At 37.0% G+C, this 12,246-nt stretch overlaps 1 protein-coding gene across 1 annotated transcript in view; it reads left to right on the top strand.

The window, feature by feature from the left end:
* LOC150080818 (enoyl-[acyl-carrier-protein] reductase, mitochondrial) overlaps window positions 1-9,937 on the top strand; it is a 103,357-nt gene extending 93,420 nt beyond the window's left edge. The window contains exon 5 of the mRNA XM_090381081.1: window positions 9,544-9,937. Coding sequence (XP_090237207.1) covers window positions 9,544-9,937 — 394 coding nt within the window. The remainder of the gene's footprint in view (window positions 1-9,543) is intronic.
* Window positions 9,938-12,246: the final 2,309 nt, after the last annotated feature.

Here is a 12,246-nt window from a genome sequence, read left to right as displayed (position 1 = left end):
TTGTAGATACGTTTGCTCAATTAGTTTGACAATTCATGGTGTCTTAAATAGTAAGAAAAAGTGGGGGGGGGACATGCTGTATGAAGTAATGAAATTTTTGGATATGGCGTACACATAGTAAGAATATACCCAGATCCTTGACAATGCCCCTATCCCTGCATACAGCAGGGATAGGGGCATTGTCAAGCATTGTCTTGCTGCCTCTACTCTGCAGATTATAAACTAGGTGATCCAGAATCTTCCTAGAGAGTTACCAATAGGTCCAGTCCGGTGGAGTATCTAGCGGCTAGCCTTCAAACACAGTTTTAGAGCTGTACCCTCGAAATGTAAGGAAGTTTGGATCTCCCCAAGGTGTTCATCATAACCTCAAAGGACATCAGTCATACTGCATGATGGAAGAGATGGGTGAGAGTTGACCGAAACTTTGCTCTGGAGACTAAACATGGGTTCCACCACTTCAAGCCTCCAATAAGCAAAGTGGTGGTATTGCATCAGTTGATGAGAGGCAACTACCACCTAGTATTGCCTAGTAACACAGAGGGGTGGCATTCCTCTGTGTGGTGTGGGCACCACACCTCGACCCCTGCTTACATTGGTTTATACCTGGGTGGTCACCCACACTGTGCTTGTGCATAGGGGTACCCAGGATTACTAACAGTCCCACCATCATGAAGGTGCAAGCAGAGGATTTGGCTGTCACAGACTATCCGGACTTCGCCGAAATTAGGTCCACTTGAGTGTCACCCGAATATCAGTTCTATCAGTGTTTTAGACTCTCGGGTAGCAAGCACAGCTTGTCTGGCATATCTGAGGGAATGTCTGCGACAGCCTCAAGCACCAACCTTTACTGGTCTCTCACAACAGGGTTCTTCTATCCCTTTTAACTTCTGCATTCCAAGTGGAAGTTTCTCTGCCATCCACCTTCTTTACCTTCACCTGTACTTTCCTACTCAAACTATCTTCCCAGTGCTCCTTTCCAACAAAAACTTCTGTGTGCATGTGTGTTTTTTTTTTTTTTGTAGGGTGTCCTCCCTGGAAATTTTGGCCATGCCATGGTTCAACCCAGCTAGAAAACTTTAAACTGTACGACCTGGTCCTCATGTTGTTCTACAAGCAATGGGGGGGGCCCTGTGGCCTAGTTGCCAGAGGAACAACATACCAACTTAATGCACACTACACTACACTACACAATGATTCACACCAACCGCATAACAGTGTATAGTTCATATGCTGAAGCAATGGAATATTCATTACACATTTGAAGGAAACTGCTGTTTGATTCTTATAAATTGCATTAAATTTAGAGTCTCCCCAGACTGGAAAATATTATTTTATCCACAGTGGTGTATTAAATACAGTCTGTCCTCGTATAGCACGATAGTTGCGTTCCTAGAAATCCTCGTGCAATGCAAAATCGTGCAATATAAACAACAGGCCCTATGGGAAAAGTAGGGTTAGGTGCCGACCACCCAAGATTGAACACACATTTGGAACCAAAACATTACCAAACACAATAAATAATCGGGTAATTTTAATCGTTATAAAATACTTACGTATTTTATAACGATTAAAATACGTAATAAAAATAATATTATATTATAATAAAGTATTTTTAGTATTTTTTAATACTAAAAAAGTATTTTTTACGAATAAAATATGTATTTTATTCGTAAAAAATTTATTATATTAAATAAAATAGTCGTAATAAAATACTTACGTATTTTATAATACGTAAGTATAAATTATAATACGTAAGTCGTAATAAAATATTGCTAATGCTTTTGCTTCTATCGTAAGCAAACTTGCTTTTTGTTTGATTTTCTATCCAAAGAGATGACAGCCGTTCCATCTCTTCCAATTCTTTGTGTCTTAATCTAATGGATTTTAATTACACTTTGAGTTGTTCCCACTATGGAAGTTGTTTTTATTTTCTCCGCATTCTTTGTAATTCTCGGCGTTGCCTCATTTAGGTCTGTAGCACGTGCAATATCACATGGTCTTTCATTTCGCTCAAAGCGTTTCACAATTTCATATTTTTTCTCTATTGACAGAAGCGGACTGGCCATAAGCCTTACGGGGGAAACCACGGTGGGCCGGAGGCCGATGTGATTTTGACCATAAACCGTAGTATGAGGCCACTATAAATTTTCCCGGGTAAGAATTTTTGACCCAGTCCGCCTCTGTTTATCGATATTGCTTTTTTTTCTTCTCTCTGAATCTGCAGTGTCTTAGCCAGGACGCTTCCTTTTCACACCTTTTAAGTATTTTACTAATTTTTAGGGAATAAAGCACAATTACAAAACGAGGAAGCACGCTTGATACACATAAACAAAGCTGCGCGCGTGTAGCAACTGAATAAATAACACCGTAAAGGCCGAGATACACTATTAATTAACACCTCGCATTTTACTAAAGCACATTTTTGGAGGTTACTACCATAAAACAATAAAAACAATTTCCAGTTGCGTTTCTGCTAGTGGAACCTGTTATAAACTGGTAGTAAACTCCATCTAATTGCATTTGCGATTATATCAATAGCTGGAATTGTGTTGGTTTTTACGTTATTATGGTGAAATGTGTTTCCCCTTCACTGATATAAAATACATAAATACATTTTCAGAATCTTCTTCATTCCTATCGTGTTGCGTTCGGTTGGGGTGATTCCGCGTTCGACTGCCATTTCTTGTAAACACAAAGGCGAATCGTGTATAAGCGAATTCGGTTCGTGTTATATAAGATAACGGTCCCCTATTTATAAATCGTGTATGATCGAATTCGTGTATTGCAAACACGTGTTATACGAGGACCGACTGTATGATCACAATCCAAATGAGAATCAGCCAATTAGAATTAGACTGCAAGATCTCCTTTCTGAATGAGAAATAGATACTAGTAGCATCTCTACAAAAAATACAACCACTGAGCCTGCCTGGACACCTTTTTTCCTTAGTATATATATATATATATATATATATACACAGGCAACCCCCGTATAACACGGTACTTCTATAACATTGTTTCGCTCTAAAGCGACTGATAAAGTGTGGCATTCGTCGCACAAGTATATGATGAGAGCCCTGTCATTCAATTCGGCCCTGGAAAGATTGTGCAGGGCTCAAGGGGTAGAATTTTTTTCAGCCTGGTCTGTACTTGTTAACAGGAGAGACTGCTTCTACAGGGATGGGATACACTTAAATAGAAAGGGTGCAAGAATGTTTGCTGATGCTATCGAGGCAATGTTAGGTGGGTCGGAAAACTGCTAGATTGGGGGGATACAAGGACTAATAGATTAACAGTAGCCACTGGCAGAGGTGAAAGTGATTCTTGCACTGCTTCTATTGGAATGAGCCGCAGCCTGGAAAATAAGATGCAGGATATTTCAGAGACTGCTGGGAATCATTGGGGTACAAGTAAACACATGGGTTGTGTTAGGGTAGCTAAGAAAAAGAACAGGTGCATGTATACTTGTGTGTACACCAATGCTAGGAGTTTAGTAAATAAATTTGATGAATTTGAGGTATTGCTCAAAACATCAAAGGCAGATATTGTGGGGATTTCAGAGACGTGGTGTCACACAGATATAAGAAATGCAGAACTGGAATTTGGGGAGTACAATGTCTACAGAAAGGATAGACAGGATAGGAAGGGAGGAGGGGTTATGCTATTAGTTAAAAAACACATAAAATCCAAGGAAGTGAAGCCAGTCGACATCGCTGGACAGTGCAGTGTCGAGTCAGTTTGGTGTGACATAAGCATTGGGAGATCAAAATTGAGAGTAGGAGTGTGCTATAGGCCTAATGACTCTGATGAGTATAATAAGAAACTGTTCGGAGAAATAGAGTGGGCCAGTAAATCAGAGAGTCTTATAATGGGGGATTTTAATTTCCCAGATATTGACTGGAATTTGGGGGCTGGTCACTCACACAGTAGCAAGGCTTTTGTGGATTTATTGGATGATTGTTTTCTACATCAGCATGTTCGGGAGGCAACTAGAGGGAGTAATACTCTTGATTTGATTATCAGTAGTGATTCTTCATGCATTAAGAATCTGCAGATAAATTAACCACTTGGTGGCAGTGATCACAGTGTGCTGAAGTGGGAGTTACTCAAAGAGGTAACTACCATTAGGGGTAAAGGGAAGGGGTATTGCTTTCGTAAAGGCGACTACAATGGACTGAGACAGTATTTAAATTCTATACAGTGGGATCAACTGATGATATTGCCAACAGCAAATTCAAAATGGGAAGCATTCAAAGAACTTATCGTGGAAGCTACTAGGCTTTACATACCAACTAAGAAATATTGTTCAAGGTTTAGGCCTAAATGGTTGTCAGATGAACTAATGAGGCATATGGCAGAGAAGAAAAATGCATGGGATACATACAAATTAACACGTGACACGGACGCCTATGATAGATACAAGTTGATCTGTAACCAAGTTACAAAGGAGGTTAGGCAGGCGAAGGCAGATTACGAGAGATCCTTGGCAAGGGATGCGAAGAAAAACAGCAAAGAGTTCTTTACTTATGTAAACTCTAGAAGGAAGGGGATGAATCAGATTGGTCCACTTGAGATCGATGGGTCAACTGTTGATGACCCTGCTCGGGTAGCTAACAAACTAAATGAATATTTTGCATCGACATTCACACATGAGGAGTTATTCAGCGAGGGGAATGCCAGAGGTGTATTCAACTCTAGCAGTAAGCTAGAGAATCTTGTAATAACTGAGAGCAAAGTGGAGGAGAAATTGTTGAAGATAAACACAAGAAAGGCACCTGGGGTGGATGGGATCTATCCAGTTATATTAAAGGAGGCAGCAAAGGAGGTAAGCAAACCCTTAGCCATAATTATGAGAGGTTCCTTGGACTCAGGGGAGGTACCCATTGACTGGAGATGTGCAAATGTGACCCCAATTCACAAAGGGGGATCAAAGGCTGACACAAGTAATTATAGACCTGTGAGTTTAACTTCTGTTCCCGGAAAATTAATGGAGGCACTGGTGAAAGAAGCACTGCAGGATCATCTAGACAAGACTTCAGTTATAGCTAGGACACAGCATGGTTTTGTTAAGGGGAAGTCTTGCCTGACCAATTTGATTGGATACTATGATGCAGTCACAAAAGAACTGGATGCAGGGAATAACTTTGATATTATATACTTGGATCTTAGAAAGGCTTTTGATACTGTTGCACATGGAAGACTGCTGCACAAATTGGAGCAGTGTGGCATTGGAGGCAAGTTGCTGCTATGGATAAAGGGGTGGTTGAGGGGGAGAAGACAGAGAGTGGTAATCAATGGACACTGCTCATCGTGGACTAATGTTATTAGTGGAGTCCCTCAGGGTTCAGTTTTGGGGCCTTTATTGTTTTCTGTATTTATAAATGATATTGATGATGGTATATCAGGCTTAATGTCCAAGTTTGCAGACGATACGAAGGTTGGCAGGGTTGTCAAGGACACTACTGACACTATGCTGCTGCAACAGGATTTGGAAAGGTTGAGCAGATGGGCTTCGAGGTGGCAAATGAAGTTTAACATTGACAAATGTAAAGTACTACATATGGGAAACAGCAACCCCAGAGCAACGTATCAACTCTGTGGTACTACACTGACAGTGGTAGAGAATGAAAGGGACCTGGGGGTGGTGGTGCAGGCAGATATGAAGTTCTCTGAGCAGTGCAGACGAGCTGCAAGAGTAGCTCATGGTGTATTGTCAATGATATATAGGAATTTTTCTAGCAGGGATAAGGAGGTGATTATTCCCTTGTATAAGGCAATGGTCAGGCCACACCTAGAGTACTGTATACAGGCCTGGAGGCCTCATTTCAGGAAGGATGTAGAGCTGCTGGAACGAGTACAGAGAAGGGCAACTAGATTGGTGAATGGGACAAAGGGGTTCTCTTACGAAGAAAGGCTTAAGTTTTGCAAATTACAGTGTCTGGAAACTAGGCACCAGCGGGGTGATCTGATAGAGGTGTACAAAGCCTTGAATGGTTTGAGCATGCTCAATGCTGATGGGATTCTTCCTCTAGCTCAGAAAAATCACCTGAGAGGGCATAAATTCAAATTGAGGAAAGACAGATGTAGGATAGATGTGCGGAAATTTGCCTTTAGCCAGCGGGTGGTTGGTGGGTGGAACAGACTTCCATCCCTTGTCGTGGAAGTTGATAGCCTAAATAAGTTTAAGGCTCAGCTGGACAGGTATTTCGAACGAACAGAGGGGTGAAGTGGAAGTGGTTATTTTTATTTATTTATGTTACTTTTTTTTTTTTTTTTTTTTGGCTGATGCTGCATAAGCTTGCTTTCTTGCATCAAATGCCTCTACTAATGCTAATGCTAACAACGTGGTACTTATATAACACGCTATTTTTGAGCTTTTGTAACAGGGAAAAACTCTGCTATTATGTTGGATGTAATTTTTGAACACTATTCTTTTTTGTGAATCCCTGCTTTTGTCTCACTAATCATTATGCAAAAAAAAAAAAAAAAAAAATATCTAGATTTCAAAGTTTTATTACTATTGGATAATGTGCCAGGTCATCCAAAAGATTTAAATCATCCAAACGTTGAAGTAATGTTCCTACCACCTAGTACAACTTCTTTAATTAGATCAAGGCATTATATCTACTTTTGAAACTCATTACGTCAGAAAATCGCCACAATGGATTTTGGAAAAAATTAATTCCGAATTGAATTGATGGAAAATTGAAGTGATGGAGGTATGAAAACGTTTTTTTAAATTGTGGTATGTATCAGAATGATAGCCTTATCACTCGAAGTAAAATTGCCAACATTAAATGCATGTTGGAAAAATGTTTGGCCAGAGTCAGTTCATTCAGGAAATATGGTCGAGCCAGCAGAAAGCGGAATCCGTGTGATAGTAGAACTTGCTAAGTTGGTAGGAAGGGAAGGTTTTAATGATATGACTACTGAGGACCTCGTGAGTAGCACAGTTAGTAGAATTGCCGTTATCCCCACACTGGGTGGAAAAGACCTAAGTTTGAATCCCGTCGGTGATGGGAAGAATTTTTATAGGTCTTTTTCACAATGTGGCTAAGTTATTCGGTCTCAGATGAGGCTAGCGTGGTTTTTTCTTCCGGTAACTCTGGTTTTTCATCTAGAAAAATAGAAAATTGATCTCAGAACACACGCAATTTGAACACACAGAGCAATGCAGTCTTAGTCACTGATGCTCATAAAAAAAAAGATATGATTACTGAAGACGTTCAAGAATTACTGGTAGAAAAAGAGGCTGGCAAAGCAGATTTGGTGGAAATGGCATTGGAAGAAAATCAAATAAATTCAGGGGATGATAGCACAGATAAATTCTGAACTTTCAAATTTTACACAAAAAAAATTTACGGAAAGGCATTAAGTTATCCGAGCAATTAGGATCTTATTTTTTGAATTCAGATTCTTCAACTGCAAGGAGCCCAAAGTTCAAAAGGGAGCTTCAAAAATGCTAGTTCCATTTGATGAAATTACAAAGATCTATCAAGCAAAAACAAACAAACCCATATTAATGATTTTTTAAAGAGAGCAGAAGATACACAAAATCTAGAATGGTGTATTTTTGTTAGTTCTTGCAACATAATCCCCCCTGGTCCCGTATAATAGTTTCGCACCACATGAGATTTTATAGGAATTCTGTATTATATACAGAGAAAAATTACAGATATATATATATATGTATATATACCTTTCTCTCCTACAGCGGCATAAATACCAACTTATTTTACAACAGATACATGCTTCTCACAGTGCTGAAAATAATAATAGATACCAGGAGTATAAAGATGATCTAATACTGAGCATTTAGTAAGTATCCACCAAAAATAAGTATCATTAGTCTTCTTCCGTTGGTGAAGCATTGCTTATTCAAGGTAGTACAATATCGGGGCAACTTGTTGTGAAGGTTTTCACATTATAAAATATAACAAAAAACAATACCTTTTTACTTACTTTGGTGGTTCACTATGTACCAATATGATGCACTAACTTGTCTATTTAGTGAGTCTTTCCATAGTTTGGAACTTTCCATAGCTTTAGCCCAAAAATTGTCTTAGTATATCTTTTTGTTAACAAATATTCTTTACTAATTTCAGTTATTTCTGGATATAACTTTACACTCAAAAGTTTTAATACTTGTTATAACTGTTTGTGGCCCCTGAAATTCCATTATTTTCACGCTATACATTTTCTCTGTAAATAATCCTTCTTACAAAATACTGTCACGAAAATACCTTGCCTCTTATGGCCAAACTTGTAAACACAATATTACTCAATTTTGGACATCATTTCACTTAAAAAAAAAAAAAAAAAAAAAAAAAAAAAAAAATCTGTACAAGTGTGTTCACAGGCTGATTTGCATGTTGTGCAGGCTGAAAATGCCAAAATAACTCATGAAACCCTACTTCTTTAGCCTGAGATCATATAACTTTAGCCTCGATTGAAGAGACCTTTAGAAAATCCTCCAGTCGTTGATGGGACCCAAATCTAGACATCTTCACACAAACGATGACAAGTGGCAGAACCACTACACAATCACACAACGGCCATCACTATATATATAAATGGAACAACCTAATTTATCAGTTACATATAAAGTAATAAAACTATATCATGACTATTTCCTTTACTATTTCCTTTAGCTTGCCTTTACTGTTAGTCTTAAAGTACACCCACAAAATTGTTTGCTAATTTTTAAAAAAAGTTGTCTGCTAAATTCACTGTATATGAAACTAAAAATCAATTGCCAACAGTCAGAAGTTACTCAGTTACTCACCTGTGACAAGTGGATTTCTGGAACCCTATACATTCATTTCTTGAATAAACAGTTTCATTTTGAGGTGGTGGTTTTTGTTCCAACAAAACCACTGCTTCAAACTAAAACATAGCAGTTACTAAATTTAAAATAGTCTTGTTGAAAAGCAAATTGCTTTAGAAAATGGGTTTCCATTTGTAATTCTATTTTCCATCAAGAGTAGATTACTGCCGGTTCAGCATTTTAATGGCTAGAGAAATATCACAATCAAAGGATGTTATTTTTTTAAAACAACAAAATTAGACTATGAGACTATTGACAGACATACCTTGAAGTTTCGGCGCCTCCGTAGCCAGGTGGGAAGGAGCAGCAGTGCGTAGCATACGCTTCTTGATTAGACTGGGGTTCGAGCCCGTCACCACCAAATACGGAGGATGCGGAAAGGTCATTCAGGGAATGACCACCGCATATCCCGGAGCAATATGGCCTTAGTTGCTAATGCTCCTAAAAACCAAATAACAACAACAATAACAACCTTGAAGTTTCAAACAAATAACTTAGTCTCACATAGCAAAATATATTGGCAACATCATGTTGTTTGGCATATGAATGAAATGAAATAATTTAAAATGAATAAGTTAAAATTATACTGTAATTAAAGAATGAATTAATCAGTTTAATTACCTTATGACAGAAATGTAGCAGTAATTAAAAAGGCATGGTTAATTCACATTTTTTGAAAAAATAAATTTTACGTATTGTATTTTTTGTTTTTTTAGCACAAAAATGGAGGATGTCTTCAAAGTGGTCCCTCGTCCAAAGTTAGCTTTAAATTGTATTGGAGGAAAAAATGCATTAGATATGCTTCGTCACCTGTCTTTCCAGGGTACCCTTGTTACTTATGGTGGAATGTCACGACAACCAGTAACTGTTCCAACAAGTGCACTTATATTTAAAGATATTAGGGTCTGTGGTTACTGGATGACACAGTGGAATAAATTTAACCATGATAGCCCAGAAAGAAAGAAGATGTTAGATTATTTATGTGATCTGGTAAAGAAAGGATTGCTGAGGCCACCTGTCTGCAAATTAATACCATTTGATAACTACAAAGAGGCAATTGCTAAATGCATGACAGCATATATTAGTGAAAAGCAGTTGTTAGTTATGTAAAAAAATTAATTTTAAAGTAAAACATAAGAATTGTGAAATTCATTTTTCTTGTAATTGGAATAATATGAAGTTGTACTAACTTTAGGAGTCGTATAATTAAAATAAATTAACTTGATATTTTGTTAAAATGATAATTCTGTGTTTTTTGATAGAATTATGATATTGATAATTTTTATAATTTTGGTTATTGGAAAGCAAATATTAACAGAGATTACTTCAAATTAAAGGAATAATGTTTTTTTTTTTTTTTTTTTTTTTTTTTGTATTGGATAGTGTTTTAATCCAGATATTGAATGTAATTAATAAATGTCAGAACAACAAGGTTCAATAAGTTCTACGTTTATATCAATTAACAAATAAATAAGATGAATTACCTCAATAATTTGATGCTAGCACTCTCTGTTTTAATCCAGATATTGAATGTAATTAATAAATGTCAGAGCAACAAGGTTCAATAAGTTCTACGTTTATATCAATTAACAAATGAATAAGATGAATTACCTCAATAATTTGATGCTAGCACTCTCTGTTATTCAAATAAATGTAAAAACTTACTTTAATGAATTCTCCACACCTGAAAAAAAATCGATGATCTAATGCATGTGGAATCAAAGGTCTATGAGTGCCAAATCCAACTGAAAAATACCTCAAACCACCAACAAATATCCACAAGCAAAAAAATACATTAGGTCTATTAATAAAAATAAATGTGAAAATAATATAAAAAATTTTTATTAAAATTTTATTAATGAAAACAAATGTGGGCGTGATAAAAAAAATGTTTATATTGTTTTCATATTCGTTTTTATTAATAGACCTAATGTTTTCTTTAGTTTGTGGATATTTGTTGGTGCTTTAATGTATTTTGGGGTTGGGTTTGGAGCTCTTAGACCTTTGATTCTGAGTGCGTTAGATCATCTTTTTTGTTTTGTTCTCCCCCTCCCTGTTCGGGTGTGGAGAATTCATTTAAGTTAAGTTTTACATTCATTTGAATAATGGAGAGTGCTAGCATCAAAGTGTTCTACAAGTCATTATTGAGATAATTCCTCTTATTCATTTGTTAATTAGTTTTAATTCAGAATAATAAAAAATAAAATACAGTGGGGGGAAGATCCATTTCAATCCCACTTTTTCGGATATTCTTAATTGGATTGTATTATATTGGAATAAGAAAATGTACAGACATGAATTTTTAATGCATGCTGCAGATTACACACAAAAAAAAAAAAAAGCACACCACATCAACTAGGGCTAAGAATAAACCGTTTGTCTAGACTGAAATTTCAAATGTATTTATTGAAATCATGGTTAATCTTACTGACTTTTTGGACATTGTCCTGTCACTGACGTATGACCTTCCCTTCTTTCGGTTGTCATGTATTATCACTTGAGCTTTAACATGCCAGTCCTGTATGCTGTGCCTGCTATGCCGAGGTGCTCCTTATCTTGTTTAAAAGGTGTGCCGAGTTCTTAATGAGTATTGTTTTGTAGCAATCTGGGAGGGGAGTTTGTTCCACAGCCAGTTTGTTGATTTTGGCATGGATGTCCTTTCCCACTTGTAATGGGCCTAATTGGTAGTGATCTTTGTGGACATTTATGCTTCCAAAAATGATACTCTCCACAAACAGGCATAACATGGATTTAATAATAAAAGTCTAGAACTTTGTCAGTGCCACTTTAATTTTTACTTCAATCACAATTAACCTTTTTATGGCAAAATAGGGCAAAATGTCTGAATGAGAACCAACTTCACATATCCCTTACACAGAGGCACACAATTAATTAGAATTAATTAGAAGTAGGCTTATGCTTAAAGGTCTTTGCATTAAAAGACCTGATCAACACACATACATCATAAAAACATCATTATGCAATAGACAACTAAAGTTTGTGGCTTTCTACCGAAAACAGTCTAGCAGACACAGCATAGCTCTAGCCAAGGTCACTGAAGACTTTTCAGTGTTTCTTTGTGTAGATTAGTATTAGTAGAGGCATATGATGCAAAAAATCAAGCTTATGTAGCATCAGTCAAAAAAAAAAAAAAAATGCTCTCATTTCATCCATCCGTTCGTTCCAAATACCTGTCCAGCTCAGCCTTAAATTTATTTAGGCTATCAACTTCCACAACAAAAGATGGAAGTCTGTTCCACCAATCAACTACCTGTTGGCTGAAGATAAACTTCCACACATCTATCCTACAACTGTCTTTCCTCAATTTAAATTTATGCCCTCTCAGGTGATTATTCCGAGCAAGAGGAAGAATCCTATCAGCATTGAGCATGCTCAAACCATTCAAGGCTTTATGCACC

This window comes from Mastigoproctus giganteus, chromosome 9 (assembly GCF_048544385.1).
Source record: "Mastigoproctus giganteus isolate SK-2022 chromosome 9, ASM4854438v1, whole genome shotgun sequence".
Classification (NCBI taxonomy): domain Eukaryota; kingdom Metazoa; phylum Arthropoda; class Arachnida; order Uropygi; family Thelyphonidae; genus Mastigoproctus; species Mastigoproctus giganteus.
The sequence above is the reverse complement of the archived record's forward strand: the minus strand, read 5'-3'. Positions and strand labels throughout refer to the sequence as shown.